Source organism: Gracilinanus agilis, chromosome 3 (assembly GCF_016433145.1).
Source record: "Gracilinanus agilis isolate LMUSP501 chromosome 3, AgileGrace, whole genome shotgun sequence".
Taxonomy (NCBI): domain Eukaryota; kingdom Metazoa; phylum Chordata; class Mammalia; order Didelphimorphia; family Didelphidae; genus Gracilinanus; species Gracilinanus agilis.
In genome coordinates this window covers 615,153,338-615,178,902 of record NC_058132.1, presented here as the reverse complement: position 1 = coordinate 615,178,902, position 25,565 = coordinate 615,153,338, and the positions used below count along the sequence as shown (strand labels likewise).

The window sequence follows — 25,565 nt, the reverse complement described above, 5'->3', positions numbered from 1 at the left end:
CACTTGCCCAGGGTCCCACAGCTAGTTTGCCATTTGCTTCTCTAGCTCATTTTACAGATGAGGAAATGGAGGCAAATGGGGGTAAGTCACTTGTCCAGGGTCACACAGCTAGTGAGCATCCGAGGCCATATACATAGAGAGGTGCTGGAAAATGGTGGGTGGTGGGATGACAAGTCCTGGGGAGGGGCAATGCCTGAGGTCAGGAGGTGGAGTCCAGGAGTCTAGTCAAAAGTGATGTGAAGTGGGAAGCTAGGTGGCTCAGTGGATGGAGAGTCAGGCCTAGAGATGGGAGGTCCTGGGTTCAAATCTGACCTCAGATCTTCCTAACTATGTGACTCTGAACAAGTCACTTAACTCCCATTGCCTGGTCCATACCATTCTTCTACCTTGGAGCCAATCCACAGTATTGGTTCTAAGGCAGAAGGGAAGGGTTTAAAAAAGCCCAGTGATGTGAAATACAGTCGTGGGACTTCCTAAAATGTTGATCAGGGAGTCAGCAAAGAGAAAGGAGCCACAGGGCAGACTGTCCAGGAGGGCACTGCAGGACATGTTGAAGATGAGGGGAGGAAGATCCATGAATTTGGGATCCGAGGTTCTCAATTCAAATCTTGCCTCTGCCCCTTCCTATCTGGTTAGCCTTGGACAAGTCATGACTTCAGTTTCCTCTCTGTAAAATGAGGGGGGTTGACTGGCTAACCTAGCAGAGGCTCCTTTCAGCTCTCCATCTACAATCTTATGTACAGGTGGCCCTGCGTGGGATCTCCCTGACTCCTTTCCCTCCATTCTCACCCAAACATCGGAGCAAAGGAGAGGCTGAGAGACTCTGCAAAATGCTAGAAAGGACTTCCAGGGCAAAGAAAGGAGAAAGGATGGAAGCAAGAGCGTCCAGTCTCTGTTCTCCAGCCTAGCCTGGTCTTGTGTCAGTGGGGTTTCTTGGGGCTGAGGGAGAGGGAGAGGAAAGCATTTGATTTTTTAAATTTTATTTTATTTTAAAATTTTTCTTTTTGAATATTTTTCCATAGTTACATGTTTCATTTTATTTATTTTTATTATTATTAATTAATTTGTTTTGTTTTTGTTTTTATTTTTCTTTTGAATATTTTCCCATAGTTACATGTTTCATGTTCTTTCCCTCTCCCCAAGCCTCCATAACCCCCCTTAGCTGATGCACAGTTCCACTGGATTTTACATGTATCATTGATTAAGCCCTAATTCCATATTATTGATAGTTGGATGAGAGTTATGTTAGTGTCTTCATCTCCAATCATATCCCCATCAGCCCATGTGATCAAGCAGTTGTTTTTCTTCTGTGTTTCTCCTCCCACAGTTCTTCCTCTGAATGTGGCTAGTTTTCTTAGAGAAAAACATTTGAATAGTGAGATTCATTCCCATGACAGAAACCAGAGGGAGGCTTTCAATAGAAAAAGTCAGCTAGAACCTATAGTGGGAGGGATGATCATCATGTGTGTAAGCAAATCTTCACCCTTATACTATCTACTAGGAACGTGGTGCAAATCTGGAATGATGTCCATTTTACAGATGAGAGCTTGTGGCTTGTCCATGGTCATGTAGCTATAGTATTAGTGCAGGCATCTGAGCCCAGGTTTCCTCAAACTCAGGTTTTCACTCTGTCCTCCCTCTAAAGCAGGGGTCGGCAACGTATGGCTCTTGAGCCATATCTGGCTCCACCTCCCAACCTGCCAGTCAGGGCAGAGCCCCAGGATGTGCCCGTATTCCAGCTACTTCCGCCTCCATCCTCCTCCCGCAGTTTATGGCTCTCATGGCCAAAAAGGTTGCCAACCATTGCAAGTCAGGAGTAGAATCCATTTCTGGCCTGAAGTCTAGTGTCACTGAAGGGAGACTGAGGAATGTTTTCTGATTTCCTTCCCTCTTGACTGAGAGAAGGGTTAAAACTGGACAAGACCCCCCTGAAAAGTCTTTTTTTTTTCCTTTTTAAATCCTTTCCTTCCAAGGCAGAAGAGTGGTCATGGCTAGGTAATGGGAGTTAAATGACTTGCCCAGGGTCACACAGCCAGGAAGTATCTGAGGTCACATTTGAACGCAGGATCTCCCATCTTCAGACCTGGCTTTCTACCCTCTGAGCCACCCTGCTGCTGCAGAGAAGAGTCTTTTTTTAATAACTGACAACCAAAGTGTTGTGTTAGTCACTGGTAAGAGTTCCTTCTCCTTCAGATCTGGGGAGAATTCTGACCTTTTAGGGCAGATCAGAGAGATGGGGGTCTGCAGAAAGTGGGAAACACTTCTGATTGTGAACCTGGAAGGAGAATTCCAGACCTTCAGTCATTTTCCTGGGCGCTGAGGAAGTAGGAAGATTATGGGTCTTTCCATCCTCCTGCCATTGGGTAAGAAGACGATGTTCCCGTCTAGAATGTCTAGAATTTAGACATGCTCCTGGATAACCAGTGTAGGCTTTGGGGCCTCCTGGATATGAGGGATAAACAGACCTCCCTCACTCTCCAGCCTTGGCCTTTCTCCTGTCTGGACTCAGGATATCTGCATTTCTTCTTCTCTGGTTCTGTTTAAACTCCGTGTGGAGAGTGATGTGGGAACACATCTGACTCGGCGGGGCGGAGAGCCAGCCGGCATGCTTGGGTTCTGTTCCGGCCTCTGTCCCGCCAGACCTTTGACTGGCCATCTTCATGCTTCGAGTTTCAGAGCTGGCTCACCCTTCTCTTCTCGGAAGGGCCACACGGAATGTTTTTGGTTGGTTAGGCTGCTTTCCCAGCTACCAACCTTTCACCCTGAGACTTCTCCCTGGATCCCTCTCTGCTTTAGCTGTCGAGATGATAGCTGCCAGAGCCTCTCTTCCAGACCCGGCTCTTCTGCTTTCTTCCCCCCTAATCTCTCTTCATTTCCCTAAATATTTAAAGTCTTCTAAGCCGTCTGATGAAGTCTGGGGACTGGCTGGTGCGATTAGGATTGGATAGGGGGGACCCCCTCGAGGATCCTGGTGGATTCTTGTCTCTCCTTCCAAAAGACGAGCTCTAGGGGGAAAGGTTGTTGGGCGAGAACTTCCCTGTTCTATCAGGCAGTTACTGGGCACTCTTCTCTATGATCATGGGAGAAAACACACTTTTAGGTTTCTTCTGAAGGAGGAAGTAGGGAGGGAAACAATCAATTCTAGGAGGTCAAGGAGAGGTAGAGGGGAATTGGGTGTCCTTACCTGTTTAGAAGACTTGAGAACAGAAAAGGTATTGAGGTTCTTCTGAGTGATATCTTAGGAGAGAAGCACCCCCAAATACTAATAGCTGATATTTCCTAAAGCTAGCTTCACCATTCCCAAATAGATGAATGGTCAAATAATATAAACAAATAGTTCTCAAATGGAGAATTATAATGTATTCACAACCCTTTGAAGGAATGTGTCTAAATCACTAATAAGAGTAATGCAAATTAAAACAACCCTGAGATTTTACCTCACACTCTGCAAATTGGCTAAAAATGACCCAAAAAAATGGCCAGTCAATGCTGGAGGAGCTGTAGAAGGATAGGCACACTCATACATTGTTGGTGGAGTTGTGGAATGTGAAAAATACTATGGAAAGCAATTTGGAATTTGCAAATAAAGACAAACAGTTCTCAAATGAAGAATTACAATGTATTCACAACCCTATGAAGGAATGTGTCTAAAATGCAAATTAAAACAATCCTGAGATTTTACCTCACACTCTGTAAATTGGCTAAAAATGACCAAAAAAAAATGGCCAGTCAATGTTGGAGGGGATGTAGAAGGATATGCACTCTAATACATTGTTGGTGGAGTTGTAGAATATGAAAAATGTTATGGAAAACAATTTGGAATTTGCAAATAAAGTGACTAAAATGCCCCAACCTTCTGAACCAGAAACTCCCCAGTGGGGCTTGTACCACAAGGAAGATAAGAATAAGAATGTCTCCATATATTCTAAAATATTTATGGCAACACTTTCTGTGATCCCTAAGAACTGTAAATAGTAGTTGCTCATCCATTGGGGAACTGCCATACGAATTGTGGCACATGGGTTTAATGCAATATTAGTGTGCAGAAAGGAATGATGTGTGTAAATGCAGAGAATCGTGGGAAAATCGAAATGAACCAATGCAGAGTGAAGCGAGCAGAACCAAAGAAACAATATACACAGTAACTACAAATGTAAATGGAAAGAACTATAGAAAATTTAAAAATAAAAAGCAAATGTAAGGGAATTGTAATGAGCAAGCAGGTCTCCAATGAAGAAATGTGAAAAGACACTTTTAACCTCCTCCCCTTGGAGAAGCAGGATCCACAAGCAGGCTTTTTTGATGTATTGATCCATTGTGCTGGCTTTTTTTCCTCTTTAAAAATACTGTATTTTTATATGGAATCACTCTTTATAGATTAGCTCATTTGAACTTCATAACAAATATATAGGCATCATTTCCCCCCATTTTACAGATAAGGAACAGACTCATTACTGATGGTCAATCATTTATTAAGCACCTACTATGTGCCAGGCACTGGGGATATGAAGACCAAAATGAAACTGTCCCTGCCTTCAAGGAGCTTACATTCTACCGGGGAAGATAGAACAAAAATAAATGAGTCTATGCAGGATGTTTACAAAAATAAATTCAGGGTGGTTTTGAGAGGGAAGGCACTGGGTGGCGATGGGGACTGGGCATGAAGAAAGTCTTCTTAGAGAAGCTGTCGTGAAGAAGATGAGGGGCTCTAAGAGGAAGGGGAGGAGGAGGGAGGGCATTCCGGACAAGGGGGACAACTGGTACCCAGACGGGGAGACGGGGCAACACTAGAAGGGCGGTTACCTGGACTGTATGGAGCTTGGGAAGGAGAAGGATGGAGAATGAGATGGGAGAGAGCAGTCAGGGTCACATCATGGAGGCTTGAAGGGCCAGGGGGGAGTTTATATTCTATTTCGAGGCAATAAGGAATCATTGGATTTATTGATGAGGGGGCCAAGGTCAGCTCTATGCTTTAGGTTAAGGATAAGGACCCAGTCGAGCCCCTTGATTCCAAATGTAACACTTACTACTCTGTCTCTCAGGGAAAGCTTCCTGAGTTGGGGCAGGATGGATCCTGGTTCATTCTTTTTTTAACCCTTATTTCTGTTTTAGAAAAGATGCTAAATATTGGTTCTAAGGCAGAGGAGCCCCAAAGGCTAGGCAATGAGGGTTAAGCGACTTCTCCAGGGTCCCCCAGCTAGGAAGGGTCTGAATCCACATTTGAACGCAGAACTTTGGGTCTCTGAATCCACTGAGACACCTAGTTGGCTCGGCCCTGGTTCGTTCTTACTGGGGTTGAGACCGAGCCGGACAGAAGCCTTTTTTGGGGGTTGAGGGGTGGGGAGGGAGCACCAGAAAACTGCCGGGGTTTAACAACCCCCAGAAGGGGGCAGTGTTGCCTCAAACTACTACGCAAAGAAACCAGTTACTCCATCTTTTTTTTTTTTTTTTTTTTTTTAAACTCTCATCTTCCATTTTAGATTTAATACGAGGTATTGGTTCCAAGGCAGAAGCGCAGTGTGGGCTAGACGATGGGGGTTAAGTGACTTGCCCAGGGTCACCCAGCGAGAACGTGTCTGAGGCCAGATTTGAACCCGGAGGCCGGAGGTCCTGGCTCTCACTCCCCTGAGTCACCGGGCGGCATGCCCTCTTCTCATTCAGGTTCGGCAGAAGCAGGGTGGCTGCCTCCGGTCAGGAGGAGCCGGGCTCCGCCGTTACCTCGGATACTAGCGGCCCGAGCCCCTGGGCGAGTCCTGTCCCGTCCCGTCCCCTCCAAGGACTCATCCTCTAGATTCCCGGCTGGACCTTGCAGATCCGGACTGACGTAGACGGGCAGAAGAACGGCTCCGGAGGCGGGGAGGGAGGGGAGGTTGGCGGTGCCCGCGGAATCGGCGGTCCGCTCTGGGACGGGGGCCAAACATAGCTTCTGCCAGACCACACAGGCTGCAAAGATCTCAGGAAAGAAGCGCTCGAGATCCCCGCGGAGTCGGGATTCTAAGGTGGATGGTGCGGGTTTAAAATCGAGGAAATTCCACGAGGAAGGCGACCTCCGGGCGTGGAGGCTTCGCTTGGGCCATGCCAGAGCCGCGTGGATGGGGAGGCCAGGATCCTCGACGGGCAGCCCCAGGCAACGGAAGCAGCGGCGGGGAGAACTTGGTGGAGCCCGGCCTCCCCTGCTGCCTCCGGCCCTCTTGTGGCCTCATTTCCCGCTCCAGCTTGGCCCCTGGTTCCGCAGGGCCCATCCTTGCATGTTCGAGGCCGTGAGGACCCCTGGCGACGACCTCGGCTCCCCTGGGGGCCCCAGGAGTCAGCCTTGGACGGCCGCTTTCCCGACTATAAAACTCTTAGGAGGCCAGGGGCGCCTCTGGCGGGCGGGGGCGAGGGAGGGCGAGGATTCCCCCAGCCAGGCTCGCTCCCGCGCACTCGCCCCGGTAAGCTTCGCTCAAGTTGCACTCCCTGGACCCCGGGACTCCCTGAAGCGCCAGGAAATACTTGTGCCCTGGGCGGGGGAAAGGGACCCAGGAGGCTCCCGATGGATGAAATCGGGGGAGAAAGAAGCCCAATGGAGGAGTGGCCTCACCGAGGGGAATGGCCCTCCTCTCGCCCAGAACCTCCGGAGCTGAGGCCGCGGGAGCCCCTCTTCTGCATTAGAACCATTTCACAGTGTTGATTCCAAGACTGAAGGGAGGGGTTTATAAGAACCAAATGAAAAAAAGGCTGTACGAACCAGAATAAACAAAAGGCAGAAACGGGAGCTAAGGTGGACACACTTCCCTGGCCCCCCGCCTCGCTGTGTACCCCAGGCCTAAGGCGGCTCCCGGGCCAGGAAGTATCTGGGCAGCACGAGCTGGGCCCCTTCGACTCAGGCTTCTGCATGGGCTGTTCTGTGGCTCGCCATCCCATGGACTCCCCAACTTCCTTCGGTCCTGTTTGAATGTGGGTTCTGGGAGGGCTGGGCCTCACTCCTTACTGCACCTAGGCCTGGGCAGGCGGAAAGTCCGTGTAAAAGGGCACATTTATATTGTTGGTCAGCTTCCTGGCGGACCGCCCTAGCCAGCTGACCAGGTGGCCTTCTGGATCCATTAAAATCAGGGTGACTAGCTCTTGCCAACTTTCCCAATCATAAAAACCATACTTGTCGCTGAGGCTTCCTTTAGGCTAATAATTTCCCAGCTGACCATTAGGGGGACAAGGCAAATTGGGTCTCAAGTTAAGCATTATAGGATCATGGACTGAGAGCTGGAAGGGACGTTAGACATCAGCGCCCAACACTTTCTTTGGGCCTCAAAATCCCAGCAAGCTGGAGCCAGGATTTGAATTCAGTTTCTAACTTCCAATCTAGTTGTTTTTTTTTTTTCCTGGACCAAGAATACACCAACTTCTCACATAAGATAGAAAGATTTTTCTTTATTAATGACCCCAACCGTATTTTTAGATACAGGAGTTTTAAACTCAAATACTCAGAGGAGAAAAACAAGTTAATATTGTATTTCCTGCAACTCATTACCAGTAACGTATTGCAAAGCGAAACAGCTTGGAAAGAGGGTGAGAGAAGGAGGGTGGTGGTGAGGGAGGGATAAAGAAAAGGAATTAAATTGATCAAAGTGGAATTCCTTTTTTAAAAATTCTTGGGAACTCTGAAGTCCTTGCAAGCACAGCTCGATTCTGCAGATTATTTTCCAAACGTGTACAAAATAGAACCAAAATGGGAGAATTCCTTTAGAATCTGGAGAGGTGCAACATTAAAAGCTACGATTATCCGGTAGCAAGTGCTCCAGCCTTCTGTCATCAGCCTCTTGTGTTCCCATGAGTTTAACGGGATGAGAATGTCTTCCCCCTTGGAAAAGAGAAGAAATGTGAGGGCCAGGCTCTTGCTGGCTGGTCATCCCACCCCACCATATTTCTAAGGATGGGGCCACCCGAGATAAGACAGGAAATCTAGAGGAGGAAGAGAAGAGCCAGGATTCTTGGGCAGCCTTGTGAATGAAAGGAGTCTCTATAGGAGGCATGTTTTCACTGCCATAGAATTAGAGCTGAAGGGGATCTGGAGATGGTTTTTAGAGTCCTTTGCCCCCTTCTCACAGAAACTTTTTCTGAAGCTGCTGAGCACTTTGGTGGTTTCAGAGAGTGACTGTGAGAAGCCAGGAAAGATATGTAAAGGCATTAAGACAGGATGGGAGGAAGCCTGGACACTTTTTGGGACCGGAACCAGCTGTTTTCTAAAAAGTCTAGGACTTTTTAGTTCTTAAAAGGCAGTTAAGGTGTTCTCACTTAGCCAGGGTGTATCCATGTGCATGAGTGAGAGATGAAAGTCTTGTTGTGCCTTTCCCCATAGGGATAGAATCAGATCACTGAATGAAAGATCTAGGCCTGAAAAGGATCTCAGGGGGTCATCTGGTTCAATGCCAAAGAATGAGTTCTTGGCTTTACAAGAAAGTCACAGTCATGATTTTTGACTATTAGATTTTGAAGACACCAGCTCTATGAAAGCACCCTAGAACGTGATCTTTTTGTGTTCTTGGGGTATCTATGAATTTTGGTCCCTGGCTCCCCCCCCAATGATTGTGACAGACCAGAGTTGAAGCATTTCTAATTTTATAAGGAAATGAGAAGTAATTTTGTCTATCGGTCTGTAAAGCATTTCTGCTTGGCGCTGAAACCTTGGGAAGTCAGATCTTAATTGGGAAATGCGATCCTGCTGCCATGTACAGTGTTTGGTATCTAGCAGATGCTTAATAAATACTGCTTTGAAGGCTTCGGGCTCTATTAATCCCCCTCAGGACCCCCACTCCCTCCCAGTAAAATTCCCAAAGAAATCCCTTAAAGAGCTTCTAATCCTAGATGCTAGCCCCAAAAATCCAGAGCTTTCCTCTTGCCCAGTTCCCTGTTTTTTATCAAAGGAAGGCTCCCATCATGGCAGTTTGTTTTGACTACTTAATTTCCACAGCTATCTAGTCTCCCTGGAGAGCAGGAAAGCCATGGGAAAGGTGTAGCTCTTCCTATATGGCTTCTTCAAGAATTCTGCTTTCTTCTAGCTCAGGAAAATGCTGCAATTCATTAGGAGGAATTTTGTTTCGAATGTGTATTCAGTCTCCATTTGGGAAATGGATCGTCTGACTTCTGGTTAGGGTCAAAGAGTTTGTCTTAGTTACCCAATTCTTCCCTGTCCTTGTCATTTCCCCATTTCTTAATATTTTGCTCAGAAACAAGGTAAGTATTAAATTCACCTTCTTACTCTTTAAGAAGAGCTTTTGTTAAAAGTTTGGTGGGCAGGAAGATGAGAATTATTGGCTTCTGGCCCCCAAGAACCCTTGATGACTATGTAGTTATGTAGAGAAATCTTTTGGAAGGGAGAAAATGTCCATTAAGAGATGCTGCCTGTTAAGGCAGGTGGTACCTAGTAAGGCTTACATCTGGTTCTTCCTCTGGGTGGACAAGTTGGTACCAAGGTAGAGTCATCCGGAAGGCAATCCTATACCTAGCTACTTACGCTACCCGGTCTTCCTGTCTGGGTCTTGACAGGCTGACCGACACAAGCTTCCCTTCTGTTGTACCTATCTGTCGTCTCATCTCCTGGCCTCAACTGAACTGACTGGCTCTCCACTGGGCCCTGAATGCAGCTCCAAGCTAGTGACCTCACGACTGAGGTCACCCATGTGGTACTTGGTGAAAAAGGAACTCCTGTGAAGAGTAAGCAGGGAGAGGGGACATTGTGAACTTCAGGAAGGGACAAGAACTAAAACAGGTAGCAGCAGGACTCTGCCTTGACCATAGGGAACAGCTTATCACCATCCTACCCCAGGCATGGATGGGTTTTTTAAAAATCCTTACCTCCTCCTTCTGTGTCAGAATTGATACTAGGCATAGGTTCTAAGACAGAAGTGTGGTAAGAGCCAGGAAATGAGAGTTGTGGCTTGCCCAGGGTCATACATTTGAGAAGCATCAGAAGCCACATTTGAAACCAGGATCTCCTGGAAAGCTGGCACACTCTATCCAGTGAGTTACCTAACTGTTCCTGATGATTATTTTCTTTTTTAAACCTTTACCTTTTGTCTTACTATCAATTCTAAGACTGAAGAGCAGTAAAGGCTAGGCAAATGGGGTTAAGTGATTTGCCCAGCATGGATGGATTTTATTGCCCATTCAGACATCTGCCCATATACAGCATAGGAAGTGGCAGAAAGGACATCCTGATGTGCTCACTTCTGCCTTCAGTCATCTCTTCAGAAGGAACCATTCAGTTTTAGGTGGCAATTCGAGCAGGCTTAATTTGAAAGAGCTGAAAAAGTCTCCAGGTATCAATTTATTACTGTCATAAAACCTGCATGTCCTTACCTCACAGATGTAAAAAATGAAGAAAGTGCTTTGAGCAGAATTCCTAACACTTCTAAAAATGAAAACTCATATAGGCCAGACCTCTGATACTGAGACACAGCAGGCACCCTCCTCACCCCTTTCAATTAGCAGCAGCAACAGATTCAATTAAAGAAAGTTCTCATATCCAGAGGTGGAAGGTAGGGGTAAAGAATGGTACCTCAACAAAGTCCTGGACATTTTTCTACTTGTTAAATGTAGACCAGGACAAAAGGGAGGGGAAAATAACAGGGAAAACCAAGACTCCAGGGCAATGGGTGATAAAGCAGATGCACTTTAGGAAAGCAGCACCAAACATCTCATCAAACCTGCTTGGGGAGCTGACAGCTCTGATAAGATTACACTAAGTTATCAGCTCCCTGGAGACAGGGATCAGCTTTTTCAGTTTGGATTTGGATTTCCATCCACTGTCTAGTATACATGGCAGGTTTCTTAATGTTTGCTGGGAAAGTCTGCTTCTATTATCTATGGGGCAACCACTATTGGTGCTGTTTCGACAGAGGAGCCAACCTTGGCCAAGCCCCTTGGTGGGGTAGCTAGCTCTCTACAGGCCATCTGATCCCTGACCTGAGGTGTTTCAAAAAAGAACTTATGTTCCTACCATGCCCTTAAAACTCTTCTGGGACAGTAGCAGAAGAATCAAACATTTTCAAGTGAAAAAGACAGCTTTGGAGAAGTAGCCTGCCATGTAGCACAGCTAGGGCCTGGGTTCCAGTCTTGCTAATGAGTCTTTTCCCTTGAAAAGGTAACATGTCCTCCAACATCCTCAAGAGCTACTTTTCAACTTAAGAATACTTATTTTATTAAAGGAAGGATCATACACATTCTCTCTTTTTCTCCTTAGTTGATGCTCTCTTTCAGGTGAATAAGATTTGAGTTTGGGCAGAAGCAAGCTCAACCTTGTTTACAAACATCTGAAATCCTTCTTTCGTATTGTGTGCCTGAACTCTAAGAGCTTATCTGGAGGCACAACATTCTCTTCTAGAGAATGAAGAAGAGAGATCCTGATGATGTAGACCTGTTTTACTTACGTGATTGTTTTCATTTCCTTTTTTTCTGCATCTGGGCGAGCTCGATTCAGCACCTTGAGGAAGTCAGACGTTTTTGCTCTCATTCGTGTGTGAATATAGGCCTGGAAGCAAACAAATTATACACTGAAGGGAGTGTTGAAATTAACATTACAGAAAGATATTCTGATTCTCCTTGGGAAGGAGATTCTAAGGAAAATCTTGTGTACTAGGAAGGAGAACTCAAGTTCTTCCCATTTTTGACTATTCTTTTCAGACAAATGGCACCTACAATGTAGTAATGGAAAAAGGGGATGCACCCAGGGGGTAGACATGGGTGGGGAGGCCTGAAAGATATAGGATCCAGGTTGTGGTCTCTAAGGTGAAAGGAAGTAGTAGATAGGAAACTATGAAAGAACAAGTGGGGAAACTTGGATGGAAAAAGACATGATCTCTTGAGACATTTTCCTACAGTTGAGAGTCCAAGTCTGTGGCCAGAAAGCCTTACTTACTTGGGAAGTTTCTTAGATTGTCAATGCTGCAGTCTGGAAGACATGAAAATTTCCTCTAGCTCCTGTTAAGTTGTGGGTCTCTCTTACCTTAGAGCATTTGATGTGATAGTGCAAGTAATCCCGGAATGTGTGAATCAAGTTAATGGTGTTGTCTCTGGCATTAGCATTGGTATGGCGGGGGAACAGCACTGTAAAAACAACAAAAGAAGTCATCAGTATGCCCTGTAGGGCCCCAAGAAAGGTGAAAGGAACACAAGGCTTCAGCTAGATCCCAGCCTTCTTTTCTAAAGCACAACCCACTCACTTAATCACATATAAGCAACTAGGGCTTCTCTCTAGGTAATCTCAGTCACTCCTTGTGGCAATGAATGGCTGTGTTCTTGAAGGAGGGCATGTAGGAAGCTCTCTGGATACCAAAGGGAAAGGGGCACATAGCTCAGAATCACACTCCACAAAGGGACAGAGTTTTCCATTTGACCTGTCATTCTAGATCACAGTTCTAGGAATGAACATTTCATTTTGGAATCTGTCCCCTATTCATCACAGGACTACAAGTTCCTCTTTATGGAGGATATTAGATAATTCTCTACAAGGTGGGGGTGGTGTCAGATTCTGTGGAAGATAACTGACACTAATCACTCAGGAAGAAATCTAAACCACCTTTTTTTTTTTTAATTAAATTTAAATTTTGAATATTTCCCCATATTTACATGTTTCATGTTCTTTCCCTCTCCCTAAATCCCCTAACCCTCCTTAGACGATGCACAATTCCACTGGGCCAAACCACCTGTCTTAATCATCTTGTTATTGAAGATAATTCTTGAGTGATGTTGCATATATCATTTAAAATACTATTAATAAAACCACTGGAAGCCTGAGCAGGCCCAGACAGCTTTTACTCTCATGAAATGGGCATTAATTCCAAGGTATAAAGACCTTCACAAGGCACGAATGGCTTGGTCCTTCTAGTTCCATTTGTTATTTTATCTAATATTCCAAGATGGCTCTATGTGACAAGGATGAAACCGTATTGTATTTTCTGTAGACTTAGGTGGTCATCTCTCAGGAAGTAGCTGCTACCTTCATCATTCCATCACCAATTCCCTCCCACTCCCTAAGACATGGCTAAAGGTGTCAGTCCCTTTGTTCCTTCTCTCTCTCACCAGAGATTTCAGTGCTGGTAATAAGAGTTTTGGGAAATGAAAAAAACCGAATTTATCCATAAACAAGCAGAGTCTATCTGGGTTAAGCTGTTCTAAACTTAAAGGAGATCAACAGAGGGAAAGGTAAGAACTGATTTACTGTACAACCACAATCACTAATGGTAGTTCTTGGAAGTGGTGTGCTGCTCATTGCTTTGCTCCTCACCTTGTTGTTATTGTGTTTATGTATAAAATAAGGACGAAAATAGGAGAATCTTCTAAAGCAGAGCTCTTCCCTGATGGGAGGGAGGGGAGTGTTCAACTTTAGGACCAGGTAATTACTGAAGTCCTCATTTTTGTAGTTGTTGATGGTAAATCGTTTGTTTCTTTTTTAAAATCCTTACCTTCCATCTTAGAATCAATACTGTGTACTGGTTCCAAGGCAGAAAAGTGGGAAAGGCTAGGCAATGGTGGTTAAGTGACTTGTCCAGGGTCACACAGCTAGGAAATGTGAGGTCAGATTTGAATTCAGGTCCTCCTGCCCATAGGACAGGCTTTCAATCTCCTGAGCCATCTTACTGTCCCATCTATTTACTTATTCATTCATTCATTCATTCATTCATTCATTCATTCATTTATTTATCCACTTATTTATTTATTTATTTGTTTTTTTTTGTTTTTGTTTTTGTTTTTGTTTTTTTAATTTTTTTTTTTAAATTTTAACCCTTGTACTTCGGTGTATTGTCTCATAGGTGGAAGATTGGTAAGGGTGGGCAATGGGGGTCAAGTGACTTGCCCAGGGTCACACAGCTGGGAAGTGGCTGAGGCCGGGTTTGAACCTAGGACCTCCTGTCTCTAGGCCTGACTCTCACTCCACTGAGCTACCCAGCTGCCCCCTTACTGTCCCATTTATAATAAGTTTTGTTTTCCATTTTACTTCTGTTCATTTAACTCCACAGTTAAAGCAAATTTTTTCTGAGATTATGTGAAAATATCTCAAACTTCACCTTTTGGGGCATATTAAATGCAATTAAATTCCCCCAAAGAAAGGTGCTTGAAGGATTGATTTCAGATTGTCCTGGCATAATCTTTCAGTTCCGAATGTCAAAGGAAAAGGCAAAAAGAGATGATTCATTTAGTGAAAGGGTTTAAGGTGAACCACCTAGCTGGGGCTTAAAATTCAGGGAGCAAAAAACCGAAACTCCTCTTCTAGGCAGCATTTTATGCAATTCTAAAAGCAGAGTAATCATAGCTCAGAAATGGTCAAGAAATGCTGACATTTAACACTTGAAATATGATTTAATGATCACATCTTTTAACACTGATAAAATCAGATTCTCATTTCCCTTTATCCCTCTAACAAAAAAGTTAAAGAGCCTGTCTCCATGGGGCGACTGTGCAAAGATATTTCAGAATTCTTGCTCATCCTCTTCAATATGAACAAGTTCCATCCAGAAGTCTATTAGTACTTTGTATTCTGAATTCAGTACTGAGACAAGTACATGAAGGTCTCAATTCCTTTCAACTCACCAAAAGTGATATAGCCAATATTATCGCCCACAGCAGCATCTGTGTCTTTCAGCTCTAAGGGAGGTTCCCTGTGGCTGAAGAGGACTTGCGGAGCTGTATGGCTGGCCCTGCGTCCTTCTTTGAATTCCTTTAAAGAGGAAAGAAAAAGGAAAAGAGATAATTTAGCATCAGGTTAAGAGGAAAATTCATGCTAACAGGGAACTGCTTGAAATTATTGGGGGAAGGTGGAGAAGGGAAACAAGTTATGGACTTATTTCTCCTATCTGAGTATATTATCGGAAAACTTCTGACTTTTGTGATGATTTGTAGCAAGTGCTTATTTACTACAGCCATGCCTTGTTTTTATTGCACTTAATTTTATTGAGCTTTGCAGATATTGTATTTATTTACAAACTGAAGATCAGTGGAAATCTAGGGGCAAGCAAGTCTATATAGATGCCATTTTTTCCAATTGCATATGCTCACATTGTGTCTGGCACAAGTTGCAAATTCTTGCAATGTTTTCAACTTTTTCAGTATTATTATACTCTTAAGATGATTCTGGGTCAGTGATTTTTGATGTTACTGCTTTGGGGCACCATGAACTATGCCTATATAAAATAAAGCAGTAAATTTAATCAATAAATGTATGTTTTCTGACCGTTCCACTGATCAGCCATTCTCCACCCCCCAGTCAGTCAGTCTATCTGTCTGTCCCTCTGTCTCCCTATTCCGAGACACAGCAGTATTGAAGAATATTATATCAACTTAGTTGCTTGGCTCATGCTTGGCTCAATGAGCTCCAGTGGCTCACTCTTCCCTCTAGAATTCTGTAATCCTTTGTTGGGCAATCAAACCACTTCATCACCTGGCCCCTTATTACTTTTCCAATTTTCTTATAATCTGCTCTCTTCTCATTGTTCTACATCCTAGTAACACTGGTCGACTTGGAATTCCTCAATCTAGATCTTTTACCTCTCATTCCATGTTCTTGGCACTGGTTGCCCCTCATTCCTAGAACATTTGATAGCCGTATCTACTTTATGGGTTACCCAGAGTTCCTTCAAAACCCAGCTCAAATCCCATCTATTTTCATCTCCTCCAAATATCTTTCATACACCTGCTGTTTACATAGTGTCTTCTAAGAATATAAGATATTTCAGAGCAGTGACTTGGTGGTGGGGTGGGGCTTTTTCTTTTTGAATCTCCAGTGCTTAGCCTAGTGCCTTAGTGTGTAGAAAACACTTAATTGTCTAAGGATTTGATTTGGGTTTCTTTGATTTCCTTTTAGATGCATTCTCTCCTCAAAAGGAAAAACTTCAGAGGAAACAGGCTTACATTTCTTATTCAGCTGATGCTTGCAAAGGGAGCTGCTTTGAGAGAGAAAGGGAGTCAAGATGACTCAGAATGGAAATTCCTGTGGCTTGAGGAGTAAGTTTTTACAGATGCTTCTAACAGCTAAGTAAGGTTTTTAAGAATCAACTCATTCTAGAAAATATCTTTTTATTCTGCTAATGGTTTAAGAAATTTCTTTACTTCTTTTCCCTTCTTATTTGCTAATAGCATATCAGGTCCACTGGTTAAGGATTCAGGTTGAAGGTAAATTTCTTTTTGAGTGAGGGAAAAAAACTGGGATAGCTAGTTAAAAAGATAAAGTCCAAGAATACTATATGTATAGTAGACAAATGGCTGGACAAGAAGTTAGAAAGACCTAGGTTTGAATTCTGCTTCAAATTATTAACATCTGAGCCAGTTTCCACACCTGTAAAATGGAGATAATCATCACTTTACAGGGTTATTCTAAAGAACAAATCAGACTTAATGTTTGTAAAGAATTTCAGAGTCTGAAAGTGTTACACAAACACAAGTTATTATTAACAGGATTTCTAGACTAGGACTTAAGGTAAAGAAATGATTAAACAAGGGATTTGTTAAGTGCTTACAAACTATTTTATTTAAGAAACTTAGTCATGTCCCCATGTTTCCAAAAATTAGGCGATAAACCTCTCCTGAATTACATGTGAAGAGAGGCAAGAATTATTTCAACATAATTTTTAAAATATAGGTACAAAGATATGGATTGAAAACTTAAAAGTATGATCTCAAACATCATACAAATATTAACTTCTACTCAGACTGGAATTGCTAACAAGAAACAGACCTTGTTTTTTTAAACTCAATGTAACTCCAGCTTTGTGTCAAAATATTTACTACATACACAAATATGAAAAGTGACAACAGAGCCTACCCTAGAGAAGTTTACATTCTGATGAGTAAGATAACATGCATATAAACTGGTTCACAGAAAATAAAGACAGAGTAGATGAAGGAAGCTTTAGAGTAGGGGTCGGCAACGTATGGCTCTCGAGCCATATCTGGCTCTTTTGTGGGCCAGATATGGCTCTTTCTGCAGGAGCCATAGTCAATTTTTTTTCAGGCGCTGTTACAGGAGCGTGCACTGTGAGCACTGTATGGCTCTCATGAAATTACATTTTTAAAAATGTGGTGTTTATGGCTCTCATGGCCAAAAAGGTTGCCGACCCCTGCCTTAGAGCGTAAGGTTCTAAGAGCTAAGGGAATGGGAAAAGGCCTGAAGCTGGATAAGCACTTGATCTGAGTCTACCCTTATATAGGGATTGAAAGCAGCGATAAAAATTCAATTTTTTGGAAGCTTGCAGGTCTGGAACAGAACCTTAAATGAGAGGTACATGAACTTCTTTTTTTAAAAATTCTTTTTAAAATAAAAAAAAATTCCCTCCCCATAGTGTTCATTTTTGTGAATGAGTAATCTTATAAAACCAAAACCCCCAACGATAAGCCCAAATAAACAATTGAAAAATCGTATGCTTTAATCTGCATCCTGACTCCCAACAGTTCTTTCTCTGGAGGTGGATCACATTCTTTGTTTCAAGTACCTCAGAACAGTCCTGGATCTTTGTATTGCTGAGAATAGCTAAGTCTATCATAAATGATCATTTCACAATATTGCTGTTACTATGTACAATGTTTTCCTGGTTTTGTTTATTTCCAGTTCTTTCTGAAATCATTCTATTCTTCATTCCTTACAGCACAATAATATTCCATCACCATCATATACCACAATTTGTGCAGCCATTCTCCCATTTGATGGACATCACTTTGGTTTCCAATTGTTCACCACCACAAACAGAGAGGCTATACATAATTTTGTACAAGTCTTTCCCCCTTACCATGAACTTCTTTTAAAAATATTTTGTAACTATCTCAGTAAAATTGGTTTCCTTTATAATCCTGTTATTTTATTTAATGCATTTAAAAATGTTATTCTGAGAAGGGGTACATAGACTATCAAATGGTTCCAGGTCACAACATTTTTTTTTTTTAACCCTTGTACTTCGGTGTATTGTCTCATAGGTGGAAGATTGGTAAGGGTGGGCAATGGGGGTCAAGTGACTTGCCCAGGGTCACACAGCTGGGAAGTGGCTGAGGCCGGGTTTGAACCTAGGACCTCCCGTCTCTAGGCCTGACTCTCACTCCACTGAGCTACCCAGCTGCCCCACACAACATTTTTTAAAAGAAACCCCACTTTAAACTCAAAATGGAAAAGAAGGGGGATATAGCCCGTATCTCTCTCCTAAGTCAAATACAAACAGAAAATGTAGACGAGGAATGAAGACAAGGAAGAAGATGAAAATGATTAGTGGAGAAATCCATTATTTCACAGGAGACAATGTCCAAGAAGAGAGGCAGTTCTAAAGATTTTTATTTTAAAGCGACTGTCTACAAATGCAGAGTAAGAAAATTAAATGAACTAGAAATCAAAACAAAAAATAGATTCAACATCATTCCCACTGCTATGTTGTCCAAATGTGACTTGTGACTACAACATGACAATGAAAGTTGTCAAGATGAAATAAGAAACTGGATTAGCAGTATACATCAAGATATGTACTGCTGTGAGAATATCCACAAAAAGGAAGATACACAGTACAGAATCTGCAGGGAAGGACAGATAACCAAAGGAACAAGTGCTGTTCTGGTAGGAGTACAGGGAGTGGAGACCCAAATAGGGGAAACAGATGCTGAGTTCTGGAAAGATAACACAAACTAAGGAGGCAGAATAAGAGCAGTGACCCATTGAGACATCTCTGCAAAAAGCAAACAGTGAATATGTTCCTGACACGTGTGCTCAAGAGGATTTCATATGAAATTGAGTCTCTATTTCATACCACCAGGTTTTTTTTTTTAGGGGAAAAAATATATAATGCCACATTACTTTCAAAACTGCCTTCCTTGTCTGTGCTGTCTTCTCTTCTGAGTTTTCTTGTATGCATTAAAACAAACAAACAAAAAAACCTAACACATTTCAATGGCCCTTTATTTGGGCACCTGTAGTGTTAACTTGCCTTTCTCTTCCCATTAAAAATCAAGAGAAATAAAAGTAAATCCTTGTAACAAATGTTGTAAAAATAAAATGAATATGGAAGGATATATTTAAAAATATTATGGCTTTAAAAGATTTATTGGTAGCCATTAGAAAAATGAAGACCTGCCATTACCTGCTGCCACCATGCTGCTTCAGGAGGAAAAGAGAGTACCAGTCCAGTCACTTGATTTTATCCTGTCTATGTCATGATGCAAGTCAGGAAGCCTGTGAGCTCATGGGTAATGTAGTTTAAAGACCCCTAAACTTCCACAGGAAATTTAGTTCAGAGACCCCAAAATTTCAGTAACACAATGCTGAGTAACTCAAATGCAGTGGCCAGATTAAAAAAATATTCAGTGCCTCTGTTAGGAGGTGGGTAACAAGTTTTATCTTATGTTCTTTGGAGGTGTCATTCTTATAACTGATTAAGAGCTCTAAAGTTCAAGTTCCTGTATTCATAGAAATTATTCTGATTTAGCTTACTTCAGTAACAAGGGAACTGCTATTCTGTACCTAATTCTGGTCAATAAGGAGGAACTGATTATAGAAGAAATGACAATCTTTGGCAGGATGTGACAAATTGATTTTGGAGTTGGTGATAGGAAGAGTAGTTAAATAAAATGCACTTGAAATAGGCAGGGATGGGTTGAAAGCTGTGACATCACTGGAGGGAATATTCATCTTGCTGAGATCATGGAAGCTTTTGAGTATACTGGGGGTTAGAAGAAGAGCCAAGAAAGAACAGGGCTGACTGACTGCTCAAAGTGGGCAGGACAAAGAGAACAGATTAGAAGGAATGAAAAACAACCCAACTCTTATTTTATTGCAGCTCAATATGATGTCAGCTATTATACAACAGGCAAAAAAATGCCAGTGTTCAGTCTGAGGTCTGCCCTGGTCAGACAATGACATGGTGAAGTGTACAAAAAGCTGTCTGGAAAGAAGACACTCAAAATGAGAACAAGAAAAAAAAAAAAAAAACAAGTGGAATCAGGGGCAAGGACAGTTGGGAGACAGCTGTGCTATTGTGGAATGACTAAGACTTGGGGATCAAGAATCTAGGCTGTAACCTTTCCTAGCTGGGTTAATAGTGTAGCTTAGTGATGTAGTGGATTAAGCACTTAGTTGGGTCTGGAATCTGGAAGACCCAGTACAAGTCTGACCTCAGACATTACTAGCTGTGTGTCCCTAGGCAAGTCACCTGTTTGCCCTAGTTTTAACATTTGTAAAATGAGCTGCAGAAGGAAATGGAAAACCACTCCAGTATCTTGGCCAAGAAAATTCCAAAAGGGGTCACAAAGATTTGGACATGACCAAAAACAATTAAACAGCTGGGCTAATGTGAGCAAGACACTATATATATAGTTTGCCCATCACTGCTCTAGAGGTTAGATTAACATTTGCCAGGGATGCGAAAGAGGCCCTTGTTTAGTGGGCTCTGGCACTGGAGGAGCCTTCCAACTATATGAAATTCTTTCTTTTTGGGATAGGATCTCCTTATCTTGCCCAGGCCTGTAAATAGTTTAATCATTAGTTTAATACTTCTGATCAGCACCAGAACTTTAGCCTGCTCCATTTCTAACCTCCTTGGATATCCTGGCGCATCCTGTTATTGTCTGTCTGTCTGTCGGTCCATCCGTTCCCTCCATCTATCCATTCATCTTTAGGGGGCAGGGGGTGAGATACAGACACATACAATGTTGGCTCAGAACTTCTGAGCGTAAGTAATCCACCAGCCTCAGTCTCCCTGGTAGCAGGATTCTAAGCATGCAACACGTCTGGCTGATTCTATAAATAGAAATCTATTTGGACAACTGCTGAAAATGCAGCATATGGTACTGGCATGGACACTGTGCTCCTGTTTTCTACCAGACTCTGTGACTGATCACAGAGAGGAGAAGCATCCAGGAGATGTTTCTGGCTGGTAAACATATTGAACTTACTCACAGATTTGCATTAAAGACAGGAATCTGACACTAATGCAACCGCATCCCCAATTTGCAGTGATGTAAGTGACATCTTCCTAGAGTTAACTAGACAAAAATCTAGTAGGACAAAGAAGTTATATATGTGACTTCATCACCATTTCCTTCCTCCTCCAAGTTTCTTGGAGTTATTTTATTTTGGTAAGTAATATGTAAGTTCAGGGAGCAAGGAAGGGGATGATTCTTATAGGGATTGCCAGGCTTTAAGAATAATTGTTGCTGTTGATAGAACAAGAGAATTACAAAAAACTTAAATCTTTGGTTGTAATGTGTTAGGAAGAACAATATACTAAATTCTAAGATGGGTAAAGTTTAGCCTCGATTCCTTAGTATGGTAACTCAATTATAGCCTCTGTCTGAATTCTACTTGAATTTCTGTTGATGCTTTCTTGCAACAACACTGATGATGCACTATGTCAATGTCTTTTACTTCAATACATCTCAAGGCTCACTGACCTACTCAGTATTCATGGTCAGATGCTTTCATGTCTGTAAACAGTAATAACTTATCAGTACTGTTCAATTCTGTACATTTTGAAATATACAGTAAGATTTTGTAAGCAATTTGGTCTGTGTAATGTTGTCAAATCTCCTCCTGAGCTTCCTAAATAACATATTGTGTAAATAGAATCGTGTAGCCCTGGACTTCATTTCCCAGAATCCCTTTCCCTCTGACCCCACATTAGGTACTTACTTGTACTGATAAAGTTGTGTGCAACCCTGCCCTCGCTCTCTTTTCTCCTGCAGCTGGAAAACTCTCTTTGCTAAGGCTATCACTTTCTTCTACTTCAAGTTATTATTAATAAATCTTATAAAAGTATAATACTTGGAGTATTGGATATTAATTTTTAATCTTACATTTCCCTTCTCTACTTTCCAACTATTTCTCACTGGTATGCTAACTACACTATAAATATGACAAGTTGCTATTGCCCAGATTTGGCCACCTTTCTCCTCCAAAACTGCTATGGCAATTGTTTCTTTTACCCTAGGAAAGAGATAGAGTACTTTTTTCTAGCTGTTGTACTAATTTGTTGCACTTTCTGACATTAAAGGGTCAAAGCTAACTAAGCACTAATCTTTAAGCACCATAAGACTGTTGTGTCTAAAAGCATGACCTTTCAAATAAGACTGAACATTTATCAGACTGTTCTTAGTTCCAGATTCCAATTTTTGGTTAGTTCTATATGACTGCAAAGGAAATATGCCAAAATGGGACATCAGAATATCAGATAGGGGTAAGAGGATGAAACTCCAGGCCCTTTAACTTTAAGTACAGTGAAATGCAACAAAGAATTCAACGAAGGGGCTCAAAGCAGAACAGCAAATTGTGAAGTGTTTCTGCCAAATGATAGGGTCAATTTATTTTGCTCAAGATGCATCTAGACAAAAACACAGGTTACCTACAAAGAAAAGAACAGTGACCCTGTTTGAGTCAAACCACATGCCTCTTTGGCACTGTATGTCTGAATCTCTCATCTTAAATATTTAAACAGTCAGTGCCCAGAAGAAGGTTTCGGATGGATGGTTTTGAAGAGGCTAACAAAACAGCAAGAGTATCCTTTGGTCATTCCTAGTAAATTTCTTCAGTCCTCTGAATTTGCAGAAAGCAAATAGGCAGAAAGCTTTATGACAACTTCATATCCATGCTTCCAGCTTTCTCAAAGAAATTAGCAATAAAATGCAAGTGGCTTTCTTTTTTTCTTTTTAGATAACTATGTTAATGCCCTCACTTTCAAAGATGGGGTTTAAATTTCTAGACAAAGGTTAAGTATTCCATATTCTTCAAAGGAACTGATCCTTGATAAACTGTTCATGATAAGATCTATGTACAGTACAAATAAATTAAGATGTCTCCTGAAATAAACTGGAACAGTACTGGTAAAAGGGGCCAATTCTAAATATTCAATGAAGCATATTTGTGGCCTTTAAAATTAGCCTGTGGCTCTGGAGTTAGCCCAATTCCTGTGTTTTTGGCCTTAACTCTTCTGTCAATTCTGCAAAAATTACCATGAAAAGCTTGTCCAAGAGGCTGACTTCTAGCACTGAAAAGGTATATTCCTATTTAGCTACTTTCTTATTCAATAGCACTAAAGTACCCATCTAATTTTCCTGCACAGGGAATAAAATATCCAAAAAGATAAGGACTTCTGATTAGTCCCCCTTCTAGAGCAGAAAGAAGAAGAAAAAAGCTGACTGGTACATTAAAGCTACAACCAGATAGGACTTTCCTTGCTTAAAGGGAAGCACATAAATTATCCTTATTAATCCTAGCAGTATCTTTTAAAGTAAGTTTCCTCGCAGCCAAACCAGGTTCTTTTACCTTCCCAAATCTTATCACTCTGCCACATAATAAGAATACAAAGTACTATTTTCTTAGACTCTAACCACTGTATCAAAATCTGAATGATGTTCAACCTCAGGGAAAAAAAAATAAAGTTGGATACATTCATTTGATGACTGGGAAATACATGGCAGCCATGAACCTAATGGCTGAGCTCAACAGTACTAAAAATCCAATTAGAAAATATCCCACTAAGCCTTTCTAGTGCTCTTTATTAGATCAGCTCTTTCAGAGGAGGGTGATTAGGCATGCCCTTTGGTGATCTTGCTTGCGCTAAGGCTCAGTGTCTCATTTACTTTTGTTGAGCAATTCTATCTTCTTCCCTGTTTCTGTAGGGTGTACTACTCTTTTTGAGTATTTTAGAGAATCCTTGGAATAGGACTGGATTAAAATACAGAGAGATGAAGAGCTGGTAAAAAATGGTAAAAGACTTGTCTGATGCTTTCTCTCTATCTATTAATGGTCATATCCACTATACTTTATTACTCAAGAGGATTTAGGGTTGAATTAATCCTTTATTCAACTGATTTTCTGTGGCTCTCTGAGCTTACAAGCCATCACTACTCAGAAAGCAAGGTATGCCACTGGGTAAGGCAGTTGCTATATCAACTGGTGCTCCTTAGAGAACTAATCCCCTAAAGATAAATACCTGGTCTTTTATAATAGGGGAATCTACTCTTACTTTAATAGTATAAAAACTCAAGGTGCCTTTATTTTCCCCCAATGCTATTTTCCATACCTGCATGAACACCTTTCCAATCACCACATCGTCATCGTCCTTAAATACTGTGCTAAAGACAACGGTGACTCGATCTTTCTTAGACTCAACATACCTGAGGAGAAGAAAATATAGAATGGTGAAGAAAGCAAGAGTCAATGTGGGGCCTTGTCGAAGGTTTTTATCAGTGAAGTAAAGCATGAAGAAACCATGAAGGTAACAGTCAAGTTTACTTTTATCAACAACATAGGGTGATGTTAAGAGCTTTTTTCTGGAGGGGCAATAGTGAGAGATGTCTATGTCTTAATGGAGCCTGGAGACAGGGACTGTACACCAAGGGAAGTCAATAAATAAAGTGAATTTTCATTTCACATATACATTATTTATGGCTATAAAGGAACTATATTATGCAGGACAATAGGAGTAGAGGAATGCAACTTGTCAATTTGATTAAGCTGTAATGACTCAGAAGCATGGCAGCCCACTAAAGAACTAAGAACCCTTCATGTCTCCAATCTTTATCTTAATTAACATTTTAATAGCAAATCAAGAGTGTGAAGTGTTTTATATGGTTTCTGCAATTTAATTTTGACTTCATTTATTAAATGTTTCAATAAAAAAATTTTGAACATGTGTAATTTCCCCTGATTTCTTCTCACACTAAAAATAGTAGTTACTATCAACTGAAATGCATTGTTTCTATATTTTTAAAGACTGCCCTAATATTTCTGTTGAGTACAAAGTAAATAGTTACTGAGGTTGCTAACAGAAACGTAACAGTTAAAAAAAAAAAAAGGTATGGTTTCTTGTCTTCATTAAGGTATTATTAGTAGTCTGGAGAGCTCCCACATGCGCTAGGGCCTCACCACCAACTGCCTAGGTCTGACTTTTGAAGACTGAGATAGAAGAACACATCTTTCCAGAGTCCTTGGCACTTCCTCAGGAGTTGCTGCTAGAAGGGGAACCTAAATGGATTGCTAAAAGTTAAGTGAAAGAGGCAGCATGAAGGAAAGTACCAGGCCTGGAGTTGGGACAACCTGGGTACAAATGTGGAATCACATACACTTCCTAGTTGGGTGACCCTGGACAAACCACTTAATCCTAATTGCCTGGTTCTTTTGCCTTGGAATTGATAGTATTGATTCTAAGATAGAAAGTAAGGGTTAAAAAAAAGTTAAGTGAACCATTGGATAGGATTGATGTCATGTTGCTTGTTCTTGCTTTCTGTGATGGAGGAGCCCTAATAGTGGCTCTTGAGTAGCCTCTTTCAGGAAGTGGGCTGTGGCGGACAATTATAGATGACCTGGTTTGGGAAAAGGGGTTTTATATCACAGATCTTGTTTCTCACGATGTGGGATAGCCAAAATGGAAATGATTTGTTTTTTCTTCTTCGTGCTAGTTCTCAACACTTTAAATATAGTGTTTAATAAATACAGTTTTAATCAGTGTACTCCCTAACTTTCCTCTTTTATTAACAGTGGCATAGGAAATTCCATGAAACAGAGATGAAAATGACTTCATATGAAAATCTAAAATCCCATTTTTTCTTGTAAGGAAATACATAACCCC

General features: G+C 41.8%; 1 protein-coding gene across 1 annotated transcript in view; it reads right to left on the bottom strand.

Moving 5' to 3' along the window:
• Window positions 1–7,387: 7,387 nt before the first annotated feature.
• The window catches only part of ARPC2 (actin related protein 2/3 complex subunit 2), a 39,178-nt gene continuing 21,000 nt past the window's right edge, over window positions 7,388–25,565 (bottom strand). Inside the window, exons 6-10 of the mRNA XM_044670743.1 lie at window positions 24,018–24,111; window positions 14,566–14,692; window positions 11,981–12,081; window positions 11,406–11,506; window positions 7,388–7,837 (exon numbers count right to left, since the gene is read on the bottom strand). Coding sequence (XP_044526678.1) covers window positions 7,813–7,837; window positions 11,406–11,506; window positions 11,981–12,081; window positions 14,566–14,692; window positions 24,018–24,111 — 448 coding nt within the window. The 3' untranslated portion in view covers window positions 7,388–7,812. The remainder of the gene's footprint in view (window positions 7,838–11,405; window positions 11,507–11,980; window positions 12,082–14,565; window positions 14,693–24,017; window positions 24,112–25,565) is intronic.